At 58.5% G+C, this 15,246-nt stretch overlaps 1 protein-coding gene across 1 annotated transcript in view; it reads left to right on the top strand.

Annotated features, from left to right (window-relative positions):
* Positions 1–11,895, top strand: part of ATXN10 (ataxin 10) — a 110,865-nt gene extending 98,970 nt beyond the window's left edge. Inside the window, exons 11-12 of the mRNA XM_036420242.2 lie at positions 10,540–10,724; positions 10,996–11,895. Coding sequence (XP_036276135.1) covers positions 10,540–10,724; positions 10,996–10,998 — 188 coding nt within the window. The 3' untranslated portion in view covers positions 10,999–11,895. The remainder of the gene's footprint in view (positions 1–10,539; positions 10,725–10,995) is intronic.
* Positions 11,896–15,246: the final 3,351 nt, after the last annotated feature.

Genomic DNA, 15,246 nt, shown 5'->3' with positions numbered 1-15,246 from the left:
TTTGCCTCTGCTTTATTAAAAAGCCTGGTGCCTCTCGGCTGTGTTCACTTTTTCGTATTGTCTCTTCAAATACCATTCCACAGGATCTGTATTTTGTAAGACATTGAGAGCCGGGTCGCCGGAGCCTGGCACAGAGAGACAAGTTCCGGGCGACCCTGACTAATGTCAGTGTTTTTGCCTAAAATGACATTGGCCAGATTTAGCCATGCCAGCCAGGGCCTGGGCAAAACCACGGCGTCCAGACCCTTCCAGCACATTAAGTAACTCTTAGCTGCTGTGCTCTGAGATCCTCCTTCTCTGCGGGGAGTGCCGTGTTCCCTGCAGGCTTTTTAAGACAGCAGAAACCTTGTGCTGGCGGGGATGGGCCGCACGTCTCTGAGCCCCGGGACCCGCAGCGTTCCCAGCGCGGGGCCGGGAACTGCGTTTGGCCTGCCCTTCACATCTCCCTCCCTCGTCACCCAGGTCCTCAACAGCGACTTACTGTGAAACACCATACGCACACCAGAAAGCGAAAGGGTTTGTGCGCACTGTTTGCAAAGAATCACAAAGGAGCCACTACCCAGGTCAGGGCCCTGCCCGTCCAGCCGCTCCGAAACCCGGCTGGCCCAGCCCGCCCTGCCTGTTAGCCCGCACCGGCCATGCTGCGGGGAGGCCGTTTAAACGTGTGAACGGCGTCACCGCTTCCCTTTTGTCATCGGGCTTCAGAACCATGATTGCGATTCGGTTACGTGTCCGTGGCAAGAGGATTCCGCACTTGTTCCTTCAGCTGCGGGCGGACGCTCGGCTTACGCTCACTTCGGGGCCATTGGGGTTCATGCCGCCGGGAGCACTCTGCGTGCGTGTCCTGGGCATGAGCGTGCGTGTCCTGGGCGTGAGCGTGCGTGTCCTGGGCGAGGCCCTTGTGCAGCAGCCGTAGCTCCAGCTTTCTTCCCGATGATGCTGAGCTCCCCCAGAGTCCGCTGTGCCCGCTGGCGCCCCTCCTGCGCTCACGTTCTGCCCCCGTGGTGGCCCAGCTTGTGGAGGTTTTGCCTGTCGGGTGAGCATGTGTTGCTGTTGCGATGGTAATTTTAATTTCTCTAATTAGCAATGTGTTTATTGGCCATTTGGGTTTCCTGTGTCATGAAAAAGCCGTTCAGTTTTGTTGCCTGTATTTAATTGAGGACTTTTTTTTATGTTCAGGATATCAGTTCTGGGTTGACATAGTCCCTCCCATCCTAGTGGCTTGTTTTGTTTTTTATTTTCTTTATAGTATGTGTTTCTTATTGAGAGGCACTTACATATAGTAAAATGAAGATGGTCCACCCCCACGTCACCACCCCGCTGGGTACAGGGCATCCCCACCCTCCTCCCACACTGGGCCCACAGCTGACGCTGCTCTGGCTGCGCTGGTGTTTTGATGAGTTTTCTCCCCTCTGTGGTCAGTGGTTTTGTGTCTCACCAAGACCCCAAGGTCATGGCCGGGCCTGTGTTTTCATCTGGACGCTGCAGTGCCCGCCTTTCCTGTGGGTCTGTGATCTCCCGGAAGTTAGTTTCCATCGGGTGCACAGCGGAGGCGCAATGTCCAGTGGGCCCTGTGGGCCCTGCCATGCCGAGCCCTGGCTCTCCCCGGCTCTGCAGGCCCTCCGTCCCCGCTGTCCGCGGGCATGGCCCTGCCGGCTTGGTGCGCTCTGTGTCCGTGGCGATCCGTGCCGCCTGCTCCTGTGACTGTCCTCCAAGGGTGAAGCCTTTCCATGTTAAAGCCTCATGCGTGTCCTGTCCCCATGTGACCGGGGTCGATCTCTGTCTGCCACTGTCATGCTCCGCTCTGCTCTTCTGAGCATCTGTGCCACGCGGCACTGTTCCAGCTGTGGCACCGCCTGTGTTCCCGGGGCGGGCCCAGCGTGAGACCGGCGTGGGGACAGGCACTCGGCTCCCCTGAAGGAAGGAGCCCAGCCTCACCTCTAAAAGCCTCTCCCGTGTGCCCCCCGGAGCCGGGGACACCCTCCCTGGGGCTGATCCCTCCGCTGCAGGGTGCTCCCTGTGGGCAAACCAGCTGATCGTCTGACCGTTGTATGGGTCACCCCTGCCCAGAGAAGGTGCTTCCTCCTCGGCCTCCCTTCTGCCTGGCCCTGGGCTCCTCCGCTGGCGCCCGCACCCACAGCCCTCTGCTGGGGCATCGGGCAGCGGGCAGCGGCGCTGGCTTTGGAAGTTGGCGTCCGGACGCCTCTGCCGGCGCTTCCTCCCTGCGGCGTGGAGGGCGCTGCGGAGCACTGGGCACCGCCAGCCCGGACCTGACCGGGGGGCTGGGGCCCCGTCCACGGAGAGGGGAGCGGGGTGCCCCCAGCAGATGCGGGAAGCATGCCGACCCGAGTGTGCGCAGTGACAAGGATCGCGCACTGCCCCGCGGTGGGTGCGCATCGGGTGGCAGCAGCAGCACGTTGTGCCCGCTCATCTGGGCGCATGCGCCGTGCACATCGGGCTGGAGAGGATCGCGCACAGGCCCCGGCCCAGGGCGGCGGCAGTTCCCGGGCCTCCCCGGCCGGCACACTGGGAGGAGTGGGGTCACGGTCACAGAGGGTGATGAGCAGCGAGAGGGAGACGCCCTGCGTGCTGGCTGAGGGTTATTCCCGTTGCCCAGCCCCCGTGCAGCTGCCGAGCGGCTCCCGCTGGGCCTGCCCCTGGGCAGGGGGTTGGAGAGCTGCCCCGGGAACAAACGGAAGCACTTGTGGCCCCTCCTTTCGTGTGGTGGAGTCAGAAGTGGTCTTGGTTGTTTCTGATCCCGAAACCTGTTGGGGGACAGGGATAACAGGCGGCGGCCACCCCGGCCAGGCCGTGCTTTGAAGTGGTTGGTAAAACGGTTCCAGAGCGGGATGCACGGAGTTAGTTTCTGGGCACGGGATCCCTCACAGCAGCCTGCGAGTGCGGCCGCTCGGCCACAGGGATTCTGGGGTGGGGGTGCGTGTGGCCTCCCCATGACGTCACTCCCCAGCTGTGGGTGCGCATCGGGTGACAGCAGTGCCACATTGTGCCCGCTTATCTGGGTGCATGCACCGTGCACAACTGGGGCTGGAGAGGACTCGCGCACAGTCCACCCGGGCCCAGGGCGGGCAGCAGTTCCCCAGTCCTACCCGGCCTCCCCGGTCCTCTCCAGTCCTCCCCAATCTTCCTCGGTCCTCCCCAGTCCTCCCCGGTTCTCCTCGGTCCTCTCTGGTCCTCCTCGGTCCTTCCCGGTCCTCTCCGGTCCTCCTCGGGTCCTCCTCGGTCCTCCCCGGTCCTCCTTGGTCCTCCCCAATCTTCTCCTTCCTCCCTGATCCTCCCTGGTCCTCTCGGGTCCTCCCCAGTCCTCCCTAGTCCTCCCCGATCTTCCCTGGTCCTCCTCGGTCCTCTTCGGTCCTCCCTGATCCTCTCCGGTCCTCCCCGGTCCTCCCTGGTCCTCTTCAGTCCTCCCCCGGTCCTCCCTGGTCCTCTTCAGTCCTCCCCCGGTCCTCCCCAGTCCTCTTCAGTCCTCCCCCGGTCCTCCCCAGTCCTCCTCGGTCCTCCCTGGTCCTCTTCAGTCCTCCCTGTCCTCCCCGTCCTCCCTGGTCCTCCTTGATCCTCTTCTGTCCTCCCCGGTCCTCCCCGTCCTCCCCGGTCCTCCTTGATCCTCCCGTGCCTGTGAGATGGCACTGCGGAAGTGGGGGCCTGGGGAAATGGAGAGCTGGCTCAGGCCTCTGGTGGGGCGGTGACCCACCATGACCTGAACAGCTGATCCCCCTTTATTTTATGTGTGTGTGTGTGTGTCCTCACCTGAGGGTTTTTAGAGAAGGGAGTGGAAGTGGGGGGGGGGGAGAAACATCAATGAGAGAGAGACATCAATTGGTTGCCGCCCACACACACTCCTACCAGAGACAGTGATTGAACCTATAACCCAGGTGTGTGCCCTTGACCCGGAATCACACCTGAGAGCCTCCGGTGCATGGGCAGATGCTGGCCATTGACACACGGGCCAGGGCATAGCTGCTCTCTGCCTTTAACACGAGTGGGACACCCTGCCTGCGGGCCGCAGGGGGCCTGAGGAATCGTTCGGTCTGGCCCTGCCACGGCAACCACAGGCGGGACTCAGAATTCAGTAAGCCTGGGAGCTTTTTTATAGCAGCCTGAGGGTGCATGGAGTGATTATATTGAGTGAGTGACGTTATAAACATCCAGATGGCCCTGGGAGGAAGAAGGTTCCCCACCCCTGCTTTCAGGGGTCAGCTTCTGGGCAGGAAGTTGCCTGTGAGGACAGTGCGTGGCCACGTGGCCGAGTCGCGTGGACAGTGCTGACTGCGCAGGGACGGGGCCTCCTGGCCGACCCTGCAGGCTCCACGTGGCAGACGCGGCGGTGTCGGCCGGCGCTGGGCCTCTGCCACGTGTGTCTTGACGTTCAGGCTCCTGGGAGTGAGAGGCAGAGACCCGCTGGGCTGCGTTTGAAGAACCCGTTTTCCAAGGCGACCCCCCGGCAGTGCTGAGGCCCTGGGCCCTCCCGTGGCGCCCTCAGCGGCTTCCCCTCTGTCCCCATGGCGTTCTGTGCTGCAGGTCCGGCCCGCTGTCCCGCCTCTGGTTGTCCTTCTCACCATCTCAGCTCGTGGTCACCGGTGCTGCTGGGGGCCCTGCAGAGCCCAGAGCAGTGCGCATCAGCGCAGCCGGAGCACACCAACCACACATGTCCCTCAGACTTAACTACAAAAACATGGGACTAGACACCACATAGACCAGCAATTTGGAGGAGGAAGAAGCAGCCCAGATGGGCGGTTTGTGGTGGTACTGACACATGCTGCTCAGCGTCAGGCAGGGGCTGGGCGCAGTCTGCTCGCTGCAGCCTCGCCGGGGCAGCCTTGCCAGGGGCAGCCCTGCCGGGGGCAGCCCTGCCGGGGGCACCCCCGCTGGGGGCAGCCTTGCGGGGGGCAGACTCGCCGGGGCAGCCTTGCCAGGGGCAGCCCTGCCGGGGGCACCCCCGCTGGGGGCAGCCTTGCCGGGGGCAGCCTCGCCGGGACAGAGCGGGTTAGCTGACGGCCTGCAGAGAGGGGAAAGCACAGGTGATGGTGGCAGGTGGAGGCAGAAGAGGTGTGAGCTGCGCAGGGAAGGTCTGAGTGTAAAGACGGGCTCACCTGCCCAACAGAGCGTGTGGCGCTGTGGCGGGGAACAGAACGGGGTTCCAGGTCCTCCCCAGGGGACCATCATCTGCCCGCCCCACTTCCATGCTCACCGAGTCGCGCGCCCTCCCCTGCCCCAGCCTGGCGGGTTCTTCCCTCCCCTCCTCCTGCTCTGTGGGTGATGGTCCTCCGGGGGCAGAGCCGGGCCACCAGTGCTCCCTCCCTCAGAGCCCGTGTCCCCAGCTGCGCTGCAGGGCAGGTAGGGCTCCTGCAGATGGAGGGTAGGGTGGGGTGGGATGGGGTGGGGGAGGAGGGAGGGCAGAGTGTGTCGTGTCTGCGGAGCCTCATCCTGAGGCCAAGACCAGCTTCTCTCTGGCTGACAGAAATGGGCGTAGCTGGGAGCATTGGGGTTTGAGCATTTGCAGGCAGTTTGTGTGTGTGTGTGTCCTCTTCTTCATGCTCTGGAAAGTTCTGCAGGCCTGCTCGGTCCGGGAGCACACTCGTTTAGAGACGGACTATGAGCTCCCTCCGCTCGTCACCCCGTGGCTCTGTGAGACTGGGAGGCCGGGCTGCCTGGCACCGAGCAGCCTGGCTCCGGCCTTCCACAGAGGGTCTGCAGTGGGCCCGGGCACTGGAGGGTGGGCAGTGCGCAGACCCTCGCCAGCAGTGGGCGTGGTGTCTAAAACAATTCTAAAAAACCTATCTTGGAAGCAGAAATTAAACATAGATGTTATATAAAGCACTAAATACAGACGCATTATACATCTGTAGACAAAGTATATATACACATACATACATGCATATCCTGGGAAGTGAGTAAAATCTTTTAATATTTAAATGTCTTTAATTTAAATAACATATTTTTCAGTGAGCACTTTTTAAAAAATATGTTTTTATGAATTCAGAGGGGTGGGGAGAGAGACAGACATCAATGATGAGAGAGAATCATTGATCATCTGCCTCCTGCACACACCCCCACCGGCTCACCCATCCTTGGGACTCACCTCCCCCCCAGGCTCAGCCATCCCCGGGGCTGTCTCCCCTGCCCCCAGGCTTAGCCATCCCCTGGCTTTCCCCCTCCCCCCCCCCCAGGCTTAGCCATCCCCGGGCTTTCTCTCCCTCCCCCCCCCCCCAGGCTCAGCCATCCCAGGCCTCTCACACACACACACCCCCCCCAGGCTCAGCCATCCCCCGGCTGCCTCCCTGTCGTCTGGGCTGTTTGGAGACACCCAAGGGCCTCATGGTGTCCTCCAGCCTGGCTGCAGGTGCTTCCCCGAGGCTGTGACCAGGCCCCTGCCTCTATTTGCAGTCGCTATGGCAACGTTCAAAGCGCTGTTCCTGGAGCGAGCACACAAGAAAGCGCTTGAAGTACCGGTGGATTAGAGCTTTAGAAGCTGTTTAATTCCCCCCTTCCTTTCTGCTGTCTGTGGAGAGGGAACAAGGGGGCAGTGTGAATATTAACTGGGAGGGACCGCTTGCTCTCCGTCACACTCGAGGGTCTGGGTCCCACAGACGCCGGAGGCCTCGTTTCCATGAGCCGGGCGGGGGCGGGGGCGGGGGCGGGGAGAGGGGCAGCACATAAGGGCTCTATTGCACCGTTTCTCTTGCCGGCTGGTTTTATCAAAGGAACGACGACTAAGGCTTGGTTTTTACTTTACGATGAAGTTGGAGACCCTAGACTGTACTTCTGTAATGTCCTCTTGACGTGGGGACAATCAGAGGACACATGGGCATCAGCTTCATCCTCTCTGTCGTGAGGTGTTACATTGTAGATAAACTAGAGGCCAGTGCACGGGTGGGGTCCAGCTGCCTAGCGGGCCTGTCCTGGGGAGGAGACCGGGAGGTTGGCTGGCCGGGACAGCTGGCTTGCGGGCTCTGCCCCACTTGGGGTGAGGGGGCTGGTTGGGGGCAGGCAAGCTGTGGGGAGGGTCTGTGGGAGGTTGGCCAGCCAGCCTCACCCCCAATTGTGTGGGGTGGTGGCTGGTCGGTAGTGGAGCTGGCTGAGGGGAGGGGCTGTGGGCTAATTGGGGTGGTGGGGAGCATCAGGGGCGGGGCTGGCCAGGGGGAGGGGCTGCAGGAGGTTGGGGGGGCTGTGGGCCTATCCGGGTGGGGTGGGCTGATGGTGTTTGGGGAAGGGGAGGCTGGGGGGTGTTGCTGGCCAGCCCCACATCCAGATCGGGCTGATTTGCTGGCCGCAGTGGTGTCATGGCGACCTGTCTTTTATGGTGTTCAGGATCGTTGGCTTGTTATATATACTAGGTGTACCAGTAAATAATGGGGGATTTTGTAATCAAAGAAAACACAATAATTTCAAGAGATACATCAAAAGTGCTTTATTCAAAGTAATGTCCATCGCTGGCTACTCATTTCCCCATCTTTCAGGTAATTTGTGGATACCATCCAAATAGAACTTTTTTTTTTTTTTTTTTGATTTTGTACAGAGAGGAAGGGAGAGAGATAGAGAGTTAGAAACATCGATGAGAGAGAGTCATCGATCAGCTGCCTCTTGCACACTCCCCACTGGGGATATGCCCGCAACCAAGGTACGTCGTGCCCTTGACCGGAATCGAACCCGGGACTCTTCAGTCCCCAAGCCGACGCTCTATCCATTGAGCCAAACCGGTCTCGGCCAAATAGAACTTTTGTTTTGAGGCAAGCCATTCAGAGACCCCATTTTCCACTTCTTCGTATGTTTTGAGGTGCTGCTCAGAAAGTGCGTGTGCCATCAATCGGAGCAAGTGGTCATCTGAAGGAGCGAGGGCTGGTGAATACGGCGGTGGGTTCATACTTCCCAGGCAAGATCTTTCAACGCATCTTCAAATGGTTTTGAGGTGTGTGATGGCATCATCATGAGGCAAAATTACTTTGTTGTGTCTTCTGGCCCATTGTGGTGGTTTCACGATCAAAGTGTGGTTCAAGTTGATTGTTGTCGGTAGTGATCAGTATTAACAGTTTCACCTGGTTTTAGATGCTCATAATACACCACACCTTCCTGATCCCACCAAACACAGAGCATTGTCTTCTTTCTGAAGAGATTTGGCCTTGTAGTCAATGTTGATGGTTGATCTGGATCAACCCACGATTAGTGCATTTGGGATTCTCAAGATAAATCTACTTTTCATCGCCATTACAGTTCGATGCAAAAAAGACTTTCTTGCCATTGAAGCAACATTTTACTGATGACTTTTAGGTTTTCCATTTGTCTTTCGTTCAGTTGATTTCCTTCCTTTAAAATCCTTCCCGTTGCTTGTAAACGACCTGAAATTGCTTGCTGAGCAACGCTTAATCTTTCTGCAAGTTGTTTTTGAGTTTTACACGCATCTTCATCAATAATGCTTGCAATTGTTGGTCTTGAAACTTTTTTTGTTGACCTGGACGTTCTTTGTCTTTCACATCAGAATCACCACTTTTAAAGCGTTTAAACCAGCGTTCACAAGTATATTGAAGTGGAGCATGTTCACCATAAGCTTTCCGATAACTTTTTCTTCAAAATAATGAATTAAGACTTCCCACAAATGCTCTTTTTTGGCACAAAATTGAACATTTTTAAGCATAAAAATATGATGTTAACACCTTCAGCAAATTTGACAGGAAGTTTAGAAGCTTGCTGTCAATACAAAATAGCACATATACCAAATCACATACACATTGTGTGTGTATACACACACACACACACACACACACACAGCGCTCCAGGGCACGGCCCTCCTCACAGAGGAAGCGGGGTTAGTTCACGTGGGTAAGAATGCGGACACACGTCTGTTCTTTCTGGTGTTCAAGGTGCCGAGAAGCTCCGCTCCCTCCCCTGCCCCTCGTGTCCCCCGAGACCAGCCGTGGCAGGCAGGAAGCGCCTCTCTGCGGGTGTCCGCTCCCCGGGCCCCTGGCCGCCTCGGTGCGTTCAGGGCTGCTCTGGGGGTGTCCGCTCCCCGGGCCCCTGGCCTCCTCAGTGCGATCAGGGCTGCTCTGCGGGTGTCCGCTCCCCGGGCCCCTGGCCTCCACGGTGCGTTCAGGGCTGCTCTGGGGGGGTCCGCTCCCCGGGCCCCTGGTGCTGGGTCGGCTCCCACCTCTGCGCTCCTGCTGGAGTCAGATGGGGGTCGGGTCAGCTTCTCCGCAGAAATTAGCCCCCAGACCCTTCGTGAGTGAAATGCCATTAAAATACCATAACAGCCTGGCCAGCGTGGCTCAGTGGCTGAGCGTCAGCCTAGGAACCGAGCTCACAGTTCAATTCCCAGTCCGGGCACAGGCCCCAGTTGTGGGCTCAGGCCCCAGTGAGGGGCGATGCAGGAGGCAGCTGATCAATGATTCTTCCTCATCATTGATATTTCTCTCTCCTCTCCCTTCCTCTCTGAAAGCAATCTATACTAATAAAAGCATAATATGCTAATTAGACCGGAGGTCCTTCCGGGCAAAGCCGAGCTGCGAGGGAAGCGGGTCCGGGTGCTGGAGGGAGGCCGGTGGCAGCGGGAAGGAAGGCCCGTCCTCAGGAACGCGGTGCCTCGGCCTCCGGTGAAATGAGAAAAAACAAACAGCAGTGTTTTCACAAATGTGGTGCTGTCTTCCCAGACGAACATGATTCAGGTCCACGCTGTGCCCGTCCGCGTGGCCTCTGAGGTTGTTGTCAGGGCCTTTTATGGGCACAGCTCAGCGTCTGCCTGGTTTGCTCTCCTCTAATCTCAGCCCTGCGGAGCCTGAGTCAGGGCTGTGGGTCTGTGGTGCCCTGGCCCTGCCCACAGGGAGTGGGAGACACGCTCCCCGTTGACAGGGACACGGGCAGACACTTGCCAGCACTGGGCTGGAGCAGGGCCGGGGGGAATAAGGGATCCCCTTGCTGAGGAGGTTCAGCTGGGCGCTGGGCAGGCAGCCATACACAGGTGGTCAGCTCACATTGCGTATCCGTGATCCGTGTCGTGTGGGGACTGAGCCAGAGCTGGGGTATGGGCATCTGGTAGGTGTGGCCCCCCACCCTTACACGGGGGTGGCGGGGGAGGTGTGCATGGCTCAGGGACAAAGGTCGCTGTGGGGGCTGCGTGCACAGCATGTGAAGGTGGGGGCGGCAGGCGGCTGGGAGCACACCTTGGCAGGTTCTTGGCGGCACTGGACGCGGGAATGGGGATGCCACGCGGCTCCTGGGAAACCACCTTGCTCCTCAGTGGGCTTGCCTTTGGAGAGATGGTTCCTTGTCTGGTCCGGTGACGTTCTCGTCCTTTCCGTGTGTGTATGTGCGTGCATGTGTGTGTGTGCATGAGTGCACATTCCCGTGTTCGTAAACCTCAGAGTGGCTACTCTGCGCCTTCGCTTCTGCGTCCATTCATCAGCACACGTGTGATGCCCTGTTGTGTGTGTTTCCGCTTGGGATGCATAGTTGTAGCACAGCCTCCAGAAAAGCGTCCGTGAGTCGGTGCGGGGCCCTCGCACACGTGCGGCAGCTTCCTTCACTCGGAGCCAGTCCTGACGCAGTGGGTGGTGTACGCCATCCGGAACCTCACCGAGGACCACAGCCAGAACCAGGACCTCATCGCCAAGATGGAGGAGCAGGGCCTGGCCGACACGTCCCTGCTGAAGAAGATGGGGTTCGAAGTGGAGAAGAGCGGTGACAAGCTGGTTCTGAAAGCCACCAGCACCCCCCCGCCGGTGAGTAAGCCGCAGGGAGGTCCCCCCTCCGGCACCTCGGACAGCAGGGTTCGGCTTGGGAAGGGGGAGGGGGGAGCGCAGCACCCCCAGAATGGGAAGGCGGCCTGACACCCACGGCCGCCAGATTCCCGGCTGTCGTTTCTGACGAGTTCAATGTCGGGCTCATGCGGGGGGAGATGGGTGCAGAGGCGGCTCCTGCTGCACACACACACACACACACACACCTGTGACTCGGAAACGGGTGCTTCCACGCAGTTCTCTCTCCCCGCAGTGACGGCCTCCCCGGAGCCTGGCGTCCGGAAAGTGCAGTGTGTGAAGACTCGGCCCGATTCAGGAGCTCGTCATGCTTAGATCTAGCGTTCATGTGTTTCTGTGTCAACGTGAGAGTACATGCGTGTTCTGTTGTTTCTGTGCTTTAAGCCCTAGCGTCCGCCGCCCGTCCCCTGGCCACGGGCACTCGGGCTCCGTGAGGCCGCCGGGGGGAGGCGCGGGCTGGGGTCCCGTTTGCCCCCTTTGTTCCCCCGCGGGTCTCCCGAGCCCGGCAGCTGGCAGCGCTCACCGATCCATTCCCGCCGCTTCTCTCCCTTCCGCCCCTCCAAGCACGGACAAGACCGTTTCCAGCTAATTAATTCGAGAGATGCTGAAGAGAGCCCCGCGCCCTCCCTCTGCGCCGGCACCGCGCTGCCCTCGGAATTCCGCGGGAGCCGAGAGGCCGTTAACTCTTCCGGCTCCGGACGTCCCGGAACAGGCTCCTCGGGCCCGTGTGGAGCCCTGCTGGCTCGCCGGCCGGCCCGTGGTGCCCGGGGCGGTCTGCGTCCGGGACGGCTGTCCTCCGGGAGCCCGGTCTCCGATGGCGACTTGACCCGGACCTGTCTGTCCGTCCGCTTTACCTTCTCTGTCTTCTTCGTAGAGTAGAACTGGGTGAGTGAGCACCAGTCTGAGGCCGTCGGGACCTCTGCTGGGAGGTCATGGCCGTGTGGGAAGCTCACCCCACCAGCCTGATCCCAGTCAGACCCCCAGAGCGCCTGCACAGCCTGAGGGGCCTTCCAGTCAGAGCAGCAGAGCCAGCAGACGCCCAGCCACGCTGTCCCGAAGTCCGCGCCTCCGCACCCTCTGTCCCGCCCTGACGCTTTGTAAGCAGCCTGAGCATGAATAAAGGCTGTCCGCTGTGCTCCGTGTCCTGTGTCGCTCTGTGAAGTGTCAGCCTCCAGGATCGGCAAGCAGCACTTGTTTCTCTGTCTGTGGCATCCCACCAGGGAGGAGCCATTGCAGAATTCCAAACCAGAGCGGCCTTCTGTCCTGGGGCACAAGGAGTTAAACGGTTCTCTGGATGGAGGCGGGTGGAGGGGACCCAGCGGGGTCCCTCCCTTTGAACAGGCTGCATAGACACTGCGCCCTCATGGCTGTGTGCACCCCGGGCACCGCACAGACGGCCATAAAGGGAGCTGTGGGAAGACGGGGGGAGGGGGCTCGCAGGGAGCCCGCTGACCGCATTGTGGCTGCAGATACTCCGGCACATTAATTCCCACAGCAGCTGCCGCCCTCCGCCCGCGACAGCGCTGAGCACCGCTTCACACGCTGCCGAGGGTTACATCTCCGCCTCCGTCCGCCATTGAGGAGAGAGGAGAAGGGGGCAGGCCGCCTCCCTAGAGCGAGCTGCCAAGGGCAAACCGGCGAGGCCTCTCAGGGCTAACGCTGCAGGCGAGGCTTCTGCCCACCATCAAGTCCCCATCCTTACAGGTGACGTTCACCAAGTCCCTGCACAGCAGACGCTGGTGTTTCAGAAACACCTTTGTTACGGTTTTAGTAACATACTAGTGAGTTCTTCGTATATGTATAAACGCGTGTGTGTAGATCCACATTAACACATCTCCTGGGTTGGGGTTTTTGAGGGATGCTAATACTGAGATGCATCTTGTGTTCAATAACTTATAAATCTAACAACATGGCTTTGCAAATTACTCAGATGTCTGCTTGCAAAATGGGAGATAGAGAAATGATTGTGGTCATTTGGGTTACCAATTAGAAAATTCTTTTAATTTAAAAAAATTTTTAAATATATTTGTGTTGGTTTCAGAGAGGAAGGTAAAGGGGGAGTGAGAGAGAAACATCAGTGATGAGAGAGAATCATTGATCGGCTGCCTCCTTCACACCCCACACTGGGGATTGAGCCCACAACCTGAGCGTGTGTCCTGACCCGGAATAGAACTGACACCTCCTGGTTCATAGGTCAACGCTCAGCCACTAAGCCATGCAGTCGGGCTCAATCACTACATTTTAAATCAAAATTTAAGTTTTGTATGTCTCTAGCGTTATCTTGAAGGCATAGACATACTGCTCTTATAACACCTATGACTTCAATGTCATTTAAATGTATTTTTACTACCTTTTAATGTCTATCCACAAATGAATTACAGATGCTGGAACAAAATGCCAGTTTTCACACACAGGAGGAGGCCTTTGAAAGCGTGTTCTCTCCTCGGGAAGTTCTGCACATGAACCTGAAGGAATCCGTTTGAGACTTAAAATGCAGGGAAGTTGAGGGCGAACCTTAACATTTAAGATTTAACACTAATGTTGAAACCGGTTTGGCTCAGTGGATAGAGCGTCTGCCTGCGGACTGAAGGGTCCCGGGTTCGATTCCAGTCAAGGGCATGTACCTTGGTTGCGGTCACATCCCCAGTGGGAGGTGTGCAGGAGGCAGCTGATCGGTGTTTCTCATTGATGTGCAGGAGGTAGCTGATCAATGCTTCTCTCTCATCAGTGTTTCTGACTCTATCCCTCTCCCTTCCTCTCTGTAAAAAAATCAATAAAATACATTTTTTTTTTTTTTTTTAAGATTTAACATAAAACCAGTCCTTTGGAGAAGAAACCCCCACGGTGCTGTCCAAGGTTCTGATAGTCCCAGCTGCATGGCCCGTGAGTGGAAAACCCACTAAAAACCCTTCTCGTCATCCAAGCAATGGCCGCGGCCAGGCCTCCTCACCAGGCCGTCCTCCTGGGAGCGCTCCAGTGGGCAGGCCTCCCTCAGCAGGCCGTCCTCCCTGGAGCGCTCCAGTGGACACAGGACAGCTCTGGTCAGGCAGCACCCGGGGGTCAGGGAAGGTCAGGGCCAAGGGCTTTCCTCTGAGACGTGTCTGATTTAGAAAAGAGCAACCTTGCCTGCGTGGCTCGGGCTGAGCGTCGGCCTAGGAGTCCGGTCACAGTTGGGCCCTGGTCAGGGCACAGGCCTGGGCTGCAGGCTCTGCCCCCAGTACGGAGTGTGCAGGAGGCAGCCGGTCCAGGAGTCTCATCATCCGTGTTTCCATCTCCCTTCCTCTCTGAAATCAATGAAAATGTATTTACAAAAGAGCAACTTTGCCTCCAAACATCCCAGCAATTGGAGTCAAGCCGCCATTCATGTCCCCCAAGCCTCCTCTCCCTCCTCGCCCCCCGCCCCCCCCACCCGCACACACACCATGCTCCGCCCCCAGCGAAGGCGGAGGAGGCTGGCCCTGTCCTGGGCTTTTGTCTGCGAGCAGATCAGATGAGGGACATGGCACCTTTGTCTTCCCCAACTTTGCTCTCAAAGGCAATATAAACATGGTTATGTTTCCATGTTTAATCTTTAAGACTTCGACAGTTTCATCAACAAATTGTACCCCCATTTAGGAAGTCCTGCCCGTCACACATTCTCCCAGTGAAGAAGGAGCAGACACACCTCTGTGAGGCACCTGAGAAGGAGAAAAACGCTAAGGCCGTCCCGCCTGTGAACATGGGTCCCAGCCACCTGCGCATGTCACAGCAGATGCGTCTTGGAGATGCACGTTGGTGTAGCGGTTTTTCAAAGCAAACTTGACAGCATTAACCGAAAATCATGGTCAATTCAGACAAAAGTACGAGGAAATTCAACATCAGTTTGTGGTGTGCGTTCTAAGAGGAAGTCACTGGGGCTGGGGGGGGAGTTCCTCATTCTGATGGAGTCTAAAAGCTACAGTGGGGTCAGGCCAGAGGAAGTGTCCAAATGCTCCTCGGACGTTAAGAAAAGGGCGAGGTTGGTCACCTTCACTTCCTTTCGGCCTGACTGGGAAGGGGACAGGCCAGTGAAGGACAATGCCTGCAAAGCACTCTGGGCTTGTCGGCGTAGCTCGTACAGAAAGCCTGGGCGTGAGGTGTGAGAGTTAACGGAGGAAGAACAGGGTCACCGGGTACAGGACACACAGATGAAGGTTCATGGGCGAATGCAGCGCCTGTACGTCCTGGCAGCACCCCGAGCTCCCCGGGGCTGGGACACCCCAGTTCCGCCCCTCCCCTCCCCTCCCCTTCCCCGAACAAGACTGGCTCCCTCCCCGCCTCCCACCGCCCTCACGTCCCCTTGGCCAGGTCCCCAGTCGCCGCCTCCTCCCCCCCAGCCCCCGCAGGCACGGGCCTTGCCCACCCTGAAGGGGACCCCCAGCTGCATTCAAACTCTGTGCCCACCTCCCAAATGGAACTGGGGGAGATGGACACCAGCGTGTCCCGTCCATCCCTAAGTTCTCCCTGG

Source organism: Pipistrellus kuhlii, unplaced genomic scaffold (genome assembly GCF_014108245.1).
Source record: "Pipistrellus kuhlii isolate mPipKuh1 unplaced genomic scaffold, mPipKuh1.p scaffold_m20_p_64, whole genome shotgun sequence".
Lineage (NCBI taxonomy): Eukaryota > Metazoa > Chordata > Mammalia > Chiroptera > Vespertilionidae > Pipistrellus > Pipistrellus kuhlii.
Note: the sequence above shows the minus strand (reverse complement) of the source record. Positions and strands in the feature narration are given on the sequence as shown.